Source organism: Colobus angolensis, unplaced genomic scaffold (assembly GCF_000951035.1).
Source record: "Colobus angolensis palliatus isolate OR3802 unplaced genomic scaffold, Cang.pa_1.0 Scaffold302, whole genome shotgun sequence".
Lineage (NCBI taxonomy): Eukaryota > Metazoa > Chordata > Mammalia > Primates > Cercopithecidae > Colobus > Colobus angolensis.
Genome location: NW_012116289.1, coordinates 3,846,556 through 3,862,790, shown reverse-complemented (window position 1 = coordinate 3,862,790; position 16,235 = coordinate 3,846,556). Strand labels below are relative to the sequence as shown.

General features: G+C 35.8%; 1 protein-coding gene across 2 annotated transcripts in view; it reads right to left on the bottom strand.

The window, feature by feature from the left end:
• The window catches only part of HERPUD2 (HERPUD family member 2), a 60,984-nt gene that overhangs the window by 25,366 nt on the left and 19,383 nt on the right, over window positions 1-16,235 (bottom strand). For both annotated transcript variants that reach the window (XM_011950170.1, XM_011950171.1), the window contains exons 3-4: window positions 5,517-5,594; window positions 2,687-2,800 (exon numbers count right to left, since the gene is read on the bottom strand). In XM_011950170.1, the coding sequence (XP_011805560.1) occupies window positions 2,687-2,800; window positions 5,517-5,594 (192 nt within the window). The remainder of the gene's footprint in view (window positions 1-2,686; window positions 2,801-5,516; window positions 5,595-16,235) is intronic.

The window sequence follows — 16,235 nt, the reverse complement described above, 5'->3', positions numbered from 1 at the left end:
AGGATGGTCTCGATCTCCTGACCTCGTGATCCGCCCGTCTCGGCCTCCCAAAGTGCTGGGATTACAGGCTTGAGCCACCGTGCCCGGCCTACAAAGCTCCTTTCATGATGCCTAACACATATAAAGTGTTCAATAAATGGTACTAATTACTGAGTCATTTAAACAGTTACTATGTGCCAAGTACTGTACAACATCCTATTGGTAACACACTGCTTTAAAGTAATGAGAAACAGGGTAGAAATCAAAAGATCTAAAATCTAGTGTTATCTCTGACATTAACAAGAAGTATAACCTTAAAGGTTCACTTAACCTCTCAGAGTCTCCACTTTCCTACAGAAAATGAGATTGGACTGAATTTTCAAGATTCCTTTCAGTTCTAAAATTCTATTAGTTTATAGAAATCACCAACAAATATTACTTTTTTACAGAATGAACTATGAGGATCAAAATGTTAATCGGGATTTTTTTATTCTCATGCTCAAATTTTTTTTATCTCGTGCTCATGGATTCAGTAACCGTAAACAATATAACTCCCTGAAGACCATCCCAATTTGTTTAAAAATAGTTTGTCAAGTGTTTCATGTACATTTAAAACACAATTACATTTTACATAAATTACAGTTCTTCCACTTTAAAAAGCTAGGTACAGTATTATTTTAACATCCTTCCTTTAACAAGTTTGTTAAATTGTATTTTACCCGTACTGCCTTCCTATTGACAGGATGTCTTTCTGCATGACTCCCATGCTAAGTCCTGCCATGTGAAAGGTCCAAAACAGTCTTTTGCAAAACAGCCAACACCAGTCTTTTGCAAGACTAACAAAAACTTACTTTAAAATGTTACTTCACACACAATAGATATCAAATATCTTACTAAGGAGTCTGGATTCTTAGGAACATAAACTGGGAAAGGCTGCTTTTTCGGCAAGATTTCTCATTAAATGGGCCATCATAATATGGTGTTCATTAATATAATTATTAGAAGAAAAGCCTAGTCATTTGGCAGCACAACCTAATTTCTCTAGAACTAATGATTTCTGACCTTATTAGGTAATTATTTTCTGATTAAATCTTTAAAACATTTTCAAATCCCTTGAAATTTCTGAACCATGAAAAATTAAGGTGAATTCAACTTAACATTCCTTTGATACTTTTCAGGCTTTCATAACACTCTGAAAAAAACAAACAAATATACACACTAAAGATACAAAATCATGGCTGAGCAACCCACTGGACAAGTCAAAGTCAGAGGGTTGTTTCCGAACAAAAATTGGAGCAATGCAACTGTGTCTGACAACTACAAAAAAAAATTCTGTGCCAATGCCAATGTCTGTGCCTTTCCATGCCAAGACAGGAAACATATAAAGACCCTTGGGTGTTTTGACAAGGCATATTTTATTTAGTTTAATGTGCTAAATTCCCATGGCTGGTACTAGGAAATACTTACCATTAAGAGAATACTAATTAAATACAGCAACTGGAGAAGCTAGTTTCTTTTTTTTTTTTTGAGGCGGAGTCTCGCTCTGTCGCCCGGGCTGGAGTGCAGTGGCCAGATCTCAGCTCACTGCAAGCTCCGCCTCCCGGGTTTACGCCATTCTCCTGCCTCAGCCTCCCAAAGTAGCTGGGACTACAGGCGCCCACCACCTCGCCCCGCTAGTTTTTGTATTTTTAGTAGAGACGGGGTTTCACCGTGTTAGCCAGGATGGTCTCGATCTCCTGACCTCGTGATCCGCCCGTCTCGGCCTCCCAAAGTGCTGGGATTACAGGCTTGAGCCACAGCGCCCGGCTGAGAAGCTAGTTTCTTAAAGCAGCAGTTAACTAGTATCTATTGAGAGAGCTTTCAACTAGTTCCCACCCCTGTCATTTGTGCTCTCTTTCAAGCTTTGGCTGGATTCTTGACAAGGAAAGCATACTTAGCAGTATACAAGTTCCCTGCCTGCTCAAGAAGTTGAAAGCAAGCTTCCACTCATCCAATCCTCTTACCTGCAAAGGTGTCATAGAAAGCCTTTATGGGAAATCAAAAATAACATAAGAGGACTGGGGACAATGTCTTTGAAATTTATAGAAAATGTGTAAATTGAGAAAGTCAACTATTACAAAACATTTCCAAAACAATTTTAGGCAGATGGAAAAATAAGGATGGAGGAATGAATACCCAAGTCTGAAAGAAATTAGCACATTAAGTATTACCTCCCCAAGCAGGTGGAAGGTACACCCAAATCCAGTCATTTTTAAAAAACAAAATCCTTGACCAAGTCATCTACTTCAAGAAGATTTAGGGTACTTAAATTTTAAACAATTTAATCTACCTTGAATCAAATATACTATTTTAAATACCTGGCATATTTCTGAAACATCATTGGCCTAAGAATTTATATTATATAATATACATAACATAATTCTGTTTTCTAAGTATTCCAGTAATTAAACCTTTGAGATGAAATATATTACTGACCTGCCATACAGCAAATTATAACTCATGGTGAATAGACTTCAACGGATAACACTGCGTATTAGACCTTTCAAAATGGTAAACTTTACAAAATGTCTAACTTTAGTTCAAAACGCAATCTCAAAATCCACAAGCTCCAATTGTTCTGTTTTTCATTTAGTTTTTAGAGGCAAAAAATAAGAAGAAGATGAAGAAGAAGAAAAGTTCAATGTTTACTCCTCCCAAAACAACTCACAGAATTGCTGCTGGATGCCAATGCTTCACGACTTTCTCTATTGGTGCTGGATTTTGGAGAACTGGGAGGAGTCCGAGAAGTACATACTAGATGAACCATATGATACTCATCTTGCTAAAATTAAAGAAGATTACGTTTAAAGGGTAGTACTACAAAATGTACAGTTCAAAAAGTCAGTAGCTAAACTGAAATACTTAAAACTTAGGTCCCTTTACAGCCTAGCCGTTCTATTACTGATAAACTGTTATCATTTGAAGGTAAATTTGTCATTTTATTTGGGATCCTTTTGAATTCAAATCTTCTCCATACTTGGAAAATGATCTAAATACTCTAACTGCTGTATTAAAAAATTATTTTGCATACAAAGCAGTCTTAAAGCAAACAATGTTGTGAAAGTTGTATCAGCACAATCTATCATTTCAGCATGAAAACATCTAGCATCTTAAACTTTTTACAGTTTACATATTTCCATCACTTGAGGCTTAGCAACAATAAAAGAAACTCAAATAACTTCATCATAATCATGTTTGCCTTAATTTTAGCAAGGTGATTTTTTTACTCTTTTTGGAGTCAAAAACTATTTTCATCTATAACACCTATAAGCAGATATAAAGCATACATTTAAACTATATTCTGTAAATATCCCATGTTTTTCCATAAACTTACAAATATGACTGAAGAAAAACGTAACAAATAATGATTAGGGTTGGCATTTTAGCTTAGTGAGATCATGAGCATATTTATTTATACTTAGACATATAAAGCTAGCAAATAAGATGGGGAAAGGAAAGAAGGAATAAAGGAGGACAGAGAACAATGAGGGATGAGTCAGCAAGTTTTTAAAAAAGAAAAGAACAGAATGACAAAGAAAAAGGAGCAGAAAGAAAGATACCCAAACGATGAGAAAGGGAAACAAAGTTACTAGAAACTAAGAATGTATCACTTGCCTACCATGAACCTATAATTGTGCTTAATTTGAAGGCAAATCCAAGAAAGGGTACAACAGGCCCTTCCTTAAAGAGGCTCATGATATTGTTAAGAGAGTAGACTTGTGCACTACAGCACAATTACAGAAACAGAGAACAGTCTTTTTTGCGTGAAACTGAGAAGTCCAACCTTAATTACTTTAGGAGTTTGGAGGAAGAAGTTTAGGGTTAGAATGCTAAAGAAAGGCTTCAGAGACAGCATGACAGAAGGTATGCCTGGCAAAGGAGGTTGAAGACACTCCTAATTTTCAATGCCCCTCTTAGCTTCTTAATACAGAATATTAACAAGCATACAAGTATAAGATGTTGATCCTTAGAAACGTAGTTCCAAAAGGTCATTATTAATCACAATTAATTCACAGAATTTATTTATCTTGGGAATGTTTCCATAAAACATTTTGTGACTAAATAGGTAAAGCTAATGGCAGCATTTAAACTGAAAAAAGTAAAGGGGTACATTGACTTTAACAAAAACAGTTGAAAGAACTATTTAAAATATAAACATATTACTCAACATGTTTTATATAGGGGCACAAGAGTTCTTTGACTGAGGCAGTTTTTATTTTAAGTTGTCTGGCCTGAAACCATTTCTGGCGGCAAAAATCTTTTTAAAAGTCTTCATGTGCAGATTTAAGCTATCCTTGGAGTAAAATAATTAATATATTTGTATTTCAAAGAGCAGATGGCAGAAAGGACTATATTGAAATATATTTTATTTCTGAGCACCAGCATAAAAACAAGAAAAAAAAAAAAAAAAAACCAGCCAGAACACAGAGGTTTTCAGGGCTATTCTAAATGATACTATACTGGTGGAGACATGTCATTATATATTTGCCAAAACTCATAGAATGTGCAACACAAGAGTGCACCCTAAACATAAACTACAGGCTTTGGGTAATAATGTATGTCTTTAAAAAAAAAAAAAAGAGGAAAGAAAGAAAAAAGACAAAAAACCTGCTGCAAAATCCGCTATTTTTGAGGGAGTGGGTATTGCACCATGTTAGCAATTTGAAACTACATAATTCCAATAACAGCAAGAAGTCACACTGGCAAAGCTAAAATGTCAACTGTCCAAGCAGAAGGAATATACTAATTTTTTTTAAAGTTTCCCACAGGTGATCATAAACATACAGGAGAAGATATAGATCTTCTAAATTAGATAAGGAATATCCACAACAACAGTTTAAGTCAAAGAGCTAAGGCAAAACATAGAAGAAATTCAATTCTGCTATACTCACCAACAAAAAGCAACATTTCAAATGCTGAAAAGCTCTATAAGTATAAATTCCACAAACGAACATGAGCTAAAAGCTACCACTAAAATAACTAGCCTTCAAGCTGATTTTATTGAAAATATTGAAATATAAAAATGTACTGAAATATATTTTAGCTCTGAGCACCCACAAAGTTTGCTAACTGATGGACCAGTTAATTTCCTCCTGAAATTAAACTCCCAACTCACGCAATTTGTATAAAAATATCATGCAGCTGGCAAAAAGGAGATTTAGAGGAAAGATTGTTATCGATGAAAATCCGTCACCACTACTGAACATTCTACTTCTGCACTACTGACGTCAATAGAATTTTCTTACAAAAAACGACAAATACCTGAACACGAATACATAATCCTACTTTAGATTTAACTATCAGATAAATATACAGAACCGTTACCTAAACTAGCAAGAAACTATCATGTTACTTTCTAATTTATCTTTACTTGTTATGCTACCCAAAGGGATTGATTTTAAGTATCTAAAAACTGAACTGGTTAAATACAATTTCAGAACATACCTCCTCTCACATTCTGAATGTATCTGGTATCAAATAGTGATAGAAAAGCTTACTTTTCTGAGAATGTCTTTCAGCTGCAGATGATCGGGAAGCAGTCTGCCCGAATACACCAATCTCTGATCCTTCGTCAACTAAGAAATGGGACAAAGAAAAGAATTCAACTTTTCTAATTATGCAAATTGAAGGTTGGGAATAACATGCCTAATTATGGGTAAAATAAAACTCCCTTTAGGCACAAGTAAGCAGAAAACTGACACAATTTAAGAACTTTTGTTTTTCCAAATTCTACTTAAGAAAAAACATTTAAGAGTTCAGCAAATGGTAATTTACCTATTGCAGCTATAATAAAGTACAGATAATTAATATTATCCTGGCGGGGTGGGGGGAGGTAGGTAAATTGGAAGTCTGTCTTTTCAACCATAATGCAATGCATATATGACTATCATTAAAAAATCTTCAAGACTATATAAATGAGAAAGTGGTTGGCCTTATATTAATAGTCAACAGTAGGATAAAATTTCAAGGTCACCAGAATCATTTTGCCTTATTTTGTTAATTTTTCATCTAAGATAATATATGACTTATTTTCTTCCTTACTAACATTGTGCAGAACAATTTACTGGTTTTAATTCAAGAGCCATTTAGATTTAGTTACAAATTTACTTACTCTTCTAATTATTATTCCTACCACTCTCACAAATACCTTTGTTAAGCTTTTCAAAAACACAAGACTAAAGAAAAATCAACACAAGTGCATGGAGAGTCAGTTGTCATCTCTATATGCAACCAAAATATGAAATTATGTAAAATTAAAGCATCTGTATATACTCCACATAAGGCCTATTTAGTAACTGCAAAACAGGTGAATGTTCTTTGCATGTTATCAAAACAAATACTAGCCATATCAGTAATTCTTAAATATGCCAAATCCAAGCCACGACTATAACAATTTTTAAGACTATGTATTCAACATAGCTACTACAAAAGGGTCTTCTTATATTAAAACTAGCCATAATAGAAATTATCACACTAAGATCTGTGGTTCAGGCATCCTTACACACCAAAGGTATAGCTATCCTTCCAAGATACTTAACCATTACACATATTCCAGTTTCTCCTGGAAGCATTTTGGAGTGTACCATTCCTCAAATGCACATGTACAAACTCCTATATATAAACAATCAAATACAATGCACAGGTTTTAAAATCATAAGTCTTACAACCTTTATATATACATATAAAGGTTTATTATTTATATATAAAGGTTTCTGTTTATATAGAGAGAGACAGAGAGAGGAGCACTGTGGTATTGTAAAATATATTTGGTTTTCATGCTGTTTTCTGCCAAACAGCTCCTAAAATCCTTGGAATCTTCAGAAAGATGAGTATCTTTAGTGTGCTAATAAGACAACTGGTGGCTGGGGGACCCCACACTGCCCCAGGATGGAGGCTGGTTGCCAGGGGAACCAACCAAGTGATTAGAAGTTTGCAACTTTCAGTCCCACCCCCACCCCCAACCTCCAGAAAGGGAGAGTGGCTTAAGGTCAAGTTGATAAACCAACGGCCAATGATTTAATCAATCATGCCTATCTAACAAAGCTTCCATAAAAACCCAAAAGGACGGAGTTCTGAGAGCTCCAGCATAGGAGAAAGAGTCGAAGTTCCTCGAGAGTGGATGGGCCCAGAAAGGGCATGGAAGCTCTAAGCCCTTTCTCCCAGACCTCGTCCTATGCATCTCTCTTCCATTTGTATCCTTTGTAATAATATCCTTTATAAGTGAGCAAATGTTAAGTAACATGTTTCCTTGAGTTCCGTGAGCTGCATTAACAAATTAATTGAACCCCAGGAGGGGGTCACGGGAACCCCAATTTATAACCAGCTGGTCAAAAACACAGGCCACAACCTGTGCTTGGGACCACATATGAAGGAGGGCAGTCTTGTGGGATTGAGCCCTCAACCTGTGGAATCTATCTCCAGGTAGATCATGTCAGAAGTAAACTGAATTAAAGGACATTCAGCTGGTGTCCTCTGGAGAATTATCTGCAGAACTCCTTGTTGTTGGAGAGAAATCCCCACACATTTTGGTGACCAGACATTACAGAAGAATTCTGTATTGAGTGTTGTGAGAGCATAAGAGAAATTGAGTTTGTTTTTTCCTATATCCTTATAGGCACTGAATGGCCAACTATACGACCATAGGTTGAATGCTAAATATACAATCAATGATTTAATTCCTGCTCAAAATGAATTATGCAATGCTTTATAAATCTCTATAATGTAGTTATTACAATTGGAACCTAAAGAACTTTCTTCAGTAAGTATTACAGTCATCATAAACTATCACTTTTTTACCAGACCAAACATTTAATAAATAGATACTTTTATGTCATATCATCACTCTGCATAAAGGACATCAGTCTCTTTTTGTGAATTTTTTTCCTTTATAAAAATTCTCAGACATACATACAGTGGAGGGAATAAAATGAACCCACAGGTACTATCTTCAAGAACTCTCAAGTACCCAGCTTCAACAATTACCAAATTCTGCTATTCTTGTCTCATCCATCCCTCATTTCTTTTTATTTTCTTCAAAGAAAATACTGCATTTTAATTTGTTTTTTTTTTAAAAAAAAAAAAAAAGAAGAGAGACGGGGTCTCACTCTGTTTTCCAGGCTGAAGTGCAGTGGCTATTCACAGGTGTGATTGTGGTACACACTACAGCCCCGAACTCCTGGGCTCAAGTAATACTCCCGCCTCAACCTCTGGAATAGCTGGGACTCCAGACATATGCCACTGTACCCAGCTGAGTACTGTATTTTAAAGCAATATGACACATCATTTCTTTTCACCTGTACAAATTCAGTAAGTTTTATAATAGCCATAATGTTACTACATTCAACAAATAATTCCTTAATATGTAATATCCAGTGCAGCTCAACTCTTCCCACTTGCCCAAAAATGTTTTTTAAAGATGATTTGAATCGGAATCCAAATAAGGTTCACACACAAAATTTGGCTGTTATGCCTCTTTTAATCTTTTAACAGTTTCTATTTTTAAAAAATTTTTCCCAGGCTATTTACGTGTTGAAGAAATTGTTCGTCTCATAGAACTTTCCAGTCTGATTAGGCAAACTGTATCCTCCTGGTATTGCTCCACATGTTCCTGTAGTTCCTGTACAATGTAGTTAGATCTAGAGGGCTGATCAGATTCCAATTCCTTTTTGTATGACAAGAAGACTTTTGACAAAGGGGACCTCAAATTGCACCATTTTTGACCAGTAGGAGGTCCCTACAAGGTGGCTCCAGCATTTTAACATGACCTCTGTCATCTCTAATAGTAGCTTCCTTGCTCTCAGGCACAAAATGCCCCAGAAGTTCATCTTACACATTTCATGCCCCAGACCTGGAATCAGCCATTGCTCCAGGATTCATGATTCATTTTAATGGGAAATGGTATCTAAAGACCAAAATCTGGGAGCTACGAGTACTGATTTTTACTTGTCATTACTTCTTCGGTAAGCAGAGCTAGAAAATAATGTATTTTTATAAAGAGAAACTTAAATCCTGAGTTCATTGTGACATTTCCAATTAAATAGTATTCACTCATTTTATTTGTATCTTCTCACCCTGAAAATCTTTCTTGCTAATGACATTAATAAATACATGCCATTAGCAAATGTACTTATTTGTTTTATCCTACTATATGTAATCTCAAAATAACAATAACAAGATTGTTACTAACAATATTGAACAAAGTTTAAGATTTCTTATTGATCTTCTCTGTCCTTAGGATATAGGTCACTAGGCAAAATACAGTGTTTCAAAGTTACTTGAAATAATCATTCTTGTAACTGTGTCACCATCCTGATGTTTTATAATTCTTGTGTTTTCATTTAGAGATTTCTCTATTTTTTTATAATTATATATAACAAAAAAATGGCGATAAGGTAAAAACTATAAACAAGGTGCATTCAAAGAGGCTTTAGTTCTGTCCTTGTTCCATGATTTTGAATTGCCCTTACAATGCTTAACAAAGCTGAATACACACATACTGCTATTTTCCTCCTTTTCTTACATAAAAAGTAGTACAGTACACTTACTCTATTGCATCTTGTTTTCTCACTTAATAAACCAGGGAGATTACTGCTTAGCAGCATAAAAATATTTCCCCATTCTTTTTAACAAATGCACAATGCTCCATTATATGAAAGTACTATAGTTTGTCAATGGATATTTGAGTGTTTCTAGACTTTGGTTATTACGCACAGTGTCCTCCCTTCATATTATTCTATTTATCTCTATATTTTCCCACAGCATCCTGCAACAAGGAGATCATTAATGACATTGATAATGGTAATCTTGGTGGTATAGCAGAATAAAAACCTAACTGGAATTGATTCAAGAGAAAAGGAGAGACACGTAGAGACAGCAAATATATACAACTTACAAACAGTTTTGCACTTAAAGGAAGAAACAGGACAACAGCTAGAAGGGAAATGGGATCAAGAGAGGGTCTTGCTTTTGGTTTGTTTTATTCTTTTGTGCTTTTGTTTATTCAAGAGAGAAATAACGTGTTTGTATGCCAATAGGAGTAATTCAGTAGAAAGGAAAAAACTGATGATGCAAGAGAGAAAAACAATTTCAAGAGCAATGTCCTTCAGTAGCTAATATGGGATGGGGGTCTCGTGCAGAGGAGTTGGACTTACAGCACAATAGGACAGATGTAGGTAAAGAGATGATAAGAAATTTATACAATATCCCATCACCAGCACTCTGTGCCTCGGTTTCCTTATCTGTAAGATAAGGGCAATAAGAGTTTGTATCTCACAGGGCTTAATTTTCATAACAATGGAAATGCACATAAACTAGAACAGAACACAATGCCTACTGAGTATTCAATTAACATTAGGTGCTAATTTCTAGTACCTGCTCCTCCCACATCATGCAGTTTCATGAGGCTCTAATGAGATTATGGAAAAGTACCGAAAAGTTGAATGACTAACAGCAGGCTGTGTATATTCATTATGCATAAGAACATGATTTGGATGCTGCTAAAAAAGGTTGGGTTAAAGTTGCAATGACTGTCACTTCACATGATTTAAAAAAAAAAAAGTTCCAGTTACGTTAGAACTTTGAAGTCTCAGTTTTTTTTTTGTTTTTATTGTTTTTGTTTTTTTGTTTTGAGACAGAGTCTCGCTCTGTCACCCAGGCTGGAGCACAGTGGCATGATCTTGGCTCACTGCAACCTCCACCTCCCAGGTTCAAACAATTCTCCTGCCTCAGCCTTCCGAGTAGCTGGGTTTACAGGAATGCACCACCACACCCGGCTAATTTTTGTATTTTTAGTAGAGACAGGGTTTCACCATGTTGGCCAGGCTGGTCTCAAACTCCTGGCCTCAAGTAATCCGCCCACCTCAGCCTCCTAAAGTGCTGGGATTACAGGCATGAGCCACCATGCCCAGCCTAAAGTCTCAGTTTAAAATGACATCTATAAACAACAAAAGGAAATCTTTTAATTAATTTTACCTTCTCTACGAGAAAAAATACTTCCATATTAGTCAAAAGAAGTCCATATCCAAAACATAAGTTATCTAACTTATTTTTTTTATTTTTAGTGAAAGAATGTAGTATTTACCAACTACTTCTAGATGTTAATATATTATCTGCTTTCTACATGGATAATCTCCATTTTCCTATTAAACTGTAATAGTAATGGAATTTCTCAGATATTTTATCAAAAGCATCACTTCTAAGCAAGATAGGGAAAAAATATGCTGGAAAACTCAGTATTTGGGACTACTGATCAAAATATACATAAATGGCGCACACTGGCAGTCCTACTTAAAATGTTTACTCCCATAATTTGTTAGTAGACAGGTTTAAAACAAATTTTTCACAGAAACAATAGGTCGTTTTCAGTCAGAGACTTCAAAAGCCAAAGCTTGGAAAACTTTGCAATGCAATACAAGTTAAATAAATTTAGGAAAAGCATTTAGTTAAAAATAGAGGTACTGAAATCTCATGATAGCTATAAAGTGATTATCCAGATTACTGATAATATTAATTTTTTATCAAGATAAAAACTCAAAAGATTTTGAGAATTCCTAGTCCTGGAACTATGGGTCGCACACATACAAATAATTATTAAATTTAAAAGCTAGCATACACATATTGTATTTAACCCAAAATACAGCTAACTAAAGTAGTATGACTAGTATCCCAGAGGTAATCCCTTATCTCCAAGTCCTTCTTTTTTAAAACCACCTACACCTACTAAACAGAAAGGTTAGGCAATAGCTAAGCAAGTCCGTCAGCAGTAGGAGGAAAAGATGCAAAAGCACCCAGCAAAAGTTTCTGACTTTTGCAAGGAGAAAGACAGACACCACAGCCTTTATCATTTGCTTCTCTAGAAGAGGAATCAAGGTTTAGAAAAACCATTAGTAGGCATGTGTACATTTCATTCATATCACTGGTTTTTGCCCTGCCAGAGTCTTTGCTAAATTTCCCATCCAATTCTAAACGTTAGGGTTCTTCACACAAGTCGCAAATTTGTCTCTCTGTCCAAGGCCTCACCCTCTCAGACCCAGATTCATATACCCAACTGTTAAAGAGATTTGACATCTTCATATATTTTAATAGGCAACTCAAATTCTACAATGCATTTCAATTCCCAATTCCCCAAATCTTTCCTCTTATTTCTTCCCTATCCTGTAACAACCTGTGACCAATTGTTTAAGCCAAAAACCTGGGCATCATTCTCAACTTTTCTTTCTCTTGCCTTGCCTCCCATATCTAACCACAGTCAAATCCTATAGACTCTATCTCCAAAACTCCCTCTCAGATCAGTCTACTTCTTTCCACCTACACTGCCATTACCCTAATCTAAACCATCATTTCTTGCCTGGTCATCTGCAATAACCTTTTAATTGGTTTTCTTGCTTCCATTCTACAGTCAGCAGCTCTAGTGATCTTTTAACAACTTAAATAAGCCAGGCATGGTGGTTCACATCTGTAATCCCAGCACTTTGGGAGGCTGAGGCAGAAGGACTGCTGGAGCCCAGGAGTTCAAGACCAGTCTGAGCAACAGAGCAAGACTCTATCTCCTCAAAAAAATTTTTTTAATGTAGCCAGGTGTGGTAGGGCATGCTTGTAGTTCCAGCTGCTTGGGAGGATGAGGTGAGAGGATCACTTGAGCCCAGTAGTTCAAGGCTACAGTGAGCTACGATCACTCCCACTGCACTCCAGCCTGGGTGACAGAGGAAGACCCTGTCTCAAAAAAACAAAAAACAAAAACAACAAAACAAAACAAAAAAACTTAGATCAATCCTGTCACTCTCTGATGGAGTCCCACTACAATGGATTTAATTCAAATTCCTTTCCATGGCCAGATCTGGCTTCTGTCTCTCTCCAAACTCCCCAATAGTATTCTTTCCTCCTTACGAGACAAACTGACATTCACTTAGATCTCAAGCTCTTTTTCAATTCAGACACCCTGCCTGCTGTATTCTCCCCCAGCTCTTACATACCTGACTCTTAATCACCTTTTAGATTTTAGTTTTAAAATCACCCCCTCAGCAAGGTCTTCCTTGACTTACAAATCTACAGTATAGTATTCCCTCTCACACATCCTATTTATATCCTTCGCAACACAAACCACAACCTCTAATTATGCCAACATGTGTTTTTTTTTCCTTAAAAGTGCCAAGAACAAAGGGTCCATAGCCATCTTGCTTGTCACTGTGTTCCCATAGCCCACTACTGTGCCTGACAGAGTACATGCTAAGTGTAGATTTACTAAATGAGGTGTCATGAGTCCAAAACTGCTTACACAGACTTGGATAAACCACCTAATTTGAAGTTTGTTAAATTAGTTATTTTACATGTAATCATGAAAAACAGAAATGAAATATTCAGTCTATGAATTACAACACTAACTTAAAACACTTGCTGGTTCTAAATTCATCTGATTCATTTCTACAAATGATACTGATATTAGCAAATTATGATAAAGAAGCAATCATGTATTAGTATTGTAGTATTTTTTTCTTTAAATTAGTAGTCAACTTTGAAAAAATGGTTTTATCTTTCCATAGCAAGGTCACATCAATTTTCAGAAATGTAGAACATAAAAATGTAACAAAATTACATAGTACCCCCCAAAATACATAAAGCAAAAACAAGTATGGGCAAGGATGCAGAGAAACTAGACCCTTCACATGTTGCTGGTAGGAATGTAAAAGGGTGTAGCCACTGTGGAAAAAAGTTTGGCAGTGTCTCAGAGAGTTAAACTACAGTTGCCCTATGACACAATATATGCCCAGTTCCACTGCTAGGTATGTACCAAAAATGATGAAAAACATATGTGCACATAAAAACTTGTACAAGAATGTTCATAGCATCATTATTCATAATAGTCAAAAAAAAGTAGAAACAACCCAAATGTCTATCAGCTGACAAATGGATAAACAAAATATGGTGTATATAAATATATGCACACACAGAATATTATTCAGCCATAAAAAGGAATGAAATACTGACACATGCTATAATGTAGATGAGTCTTGTAAACATTATGCCAAGTTAAAGATAGCAGGCACAAAAATCCATATAACTATGATTCTATTTATATGAAATGTCCAGACTATGCAAATCCATAGAAACAGAAAGTAGAAAAAAAAAAAGAAACAGAAAGTAGATTAGCAGACTGGAAGAAAAAAAGAATGGGGAGTGACTGCCAATAGGTATGGAGTTTCTGGGGTGATGAAAATATTCTAGAATTAGATAGTGATTATGACAGCACAACTTTGTGAAGTACTAAAAACCATTGGGTCATATACTTTAAAAGGGCAAATTTTGCAGTATGTGAATTATATCTGCATTAAGAAAAACTGTTACTTTCAATTGAATATTCAAATGCCTTCAAATAATCTGAAGTTTTTGGTTTTTTGTCGCCCAGGCTGGAGTACAGTGGCATGGTATCAACCTCTGCCTCCTAAGGCTTAAGTGATCCTCCCACCCCAGCCTCCTGAGTAGCTGGGACTACAGGCATGTGCTATTACACCTGGCTATTTTTCGCATGTGTATGTATATATACACATGTGTGTGTGTATATATGTGTATATATACATATGTGTGTGTATATGTGTGTGTGTGTGTGTGTGTGTATATATATATATATATATATTTTTTTTTTGGTAAAGACAGGGTTTTGCCATGCTGCCCTAGTTGGTCTAGAACTCCCCGGCTCCAGTGATCCACCAGTCTCAGCCTCCTAAAGTACTAGGATTACAGGTATGAGCCACCATGACCAGCCACTATGAAGTTTTAAAAGGAAAGATATTCTTAACAAAATACTAGCTAACCAAATCCAATAACATATCAAAAAGATAATCTACCACGATCAAGTAGGTTTCATACCAGGGATGCAGGCATGGTTTAACAAACCCAAATTAATACATCTGATACACCACATAAACCGAATTAAAAATAAGATGATCACATGATCATCTTAATAGACGCAGAAAAATCATTTGACAAAATCCAGCATCGCTTTATGATTAAAACTCTCAGCAAAATCAGCATACAAGGGACATACCTCAATATAATAAAAGCCATCCATGACAAACCCACAGCCAACATAATACTGAATGGGGAAAAGTTGAAAACACTCCTTCCGAGAACTGGAACAAGACAAGGATGTCCATTCTCACCACTCCTTTTCAATATAGTACTCGAAATCCTAGCCAGACCAATCAGACAAGAGAAAGAAATAAAGGGCATCCAAATTGGTAAAGAGGAAGTCAAACTGTCGCTGTTTGATGATCATATGATCATTTACCTAGAAAATCCAAAAGACTCCTCCAGAAAGAAAGTTCCTAGAACTAATAAAAGAATTCAGCAAAATTTCTGGATACAAAATTAATGTACACAAATCAGTAGCACTTTTATATACCAACAGCAACCAAGTGGAGAATCAAAATAAGAACTCAACTCCTTTTACAATAGCTGCAAAATAATAAAATACTTAGGAATATACCTAACCACGGAGGCAAAAGACCTCTACAAGGAAAACTACAAAACACTGCTGAAATAAATCACAGACAACACAAATAGAAACACATCCCATGCTCATGGATGAGTAGAATCAATATTGTAAAAATGACCCTACTACCAAAAGCAATCTACAAATTCAATGTAATTCCCATCAAAATACCACCATCATTCTTCACAGATTTAGAAAAAAAAATTCTAAAATTCATATGGAACCAAAAAAAAGCCCACAGAGCCAAAGGAAGACTAAGCAAAAAGAACAAATCTGGAGGCATCACATTACCTGGTTTCAAACTATACTGTAAGGCCATAGTCACCAAAACAGCATGGTACTGATATAAACACAGGCACATAGACCAATGGGAGGAATAGAGAACCCAAAAATAAACCCAAATACTTACAGCCAACTGATCTTTGACAAAGCAAACAAAAACAAGAAGTGGGGAAAGGACACCCTTTTACACAAACAGTGCTGTGATAATTGGCTAGACACATGTGGAAGAATGAAATTGGATCCTCATATTTCACCTTATACAAAAATCAACTCAAGATAGATTAAGGACTTAAATCTAAGACCTGAAGCTATAAAAATTATAGATGGCCGGGCGCGGTGGCTCAAGCCTGTAATCCCAGCACTTTGGGAGGCCGAGATGGGCGGATCACGAGGTCAGGAGATCGAGATGATCCTGGCTAACACGGTGAAACCCCGTCTCTACTAAAAA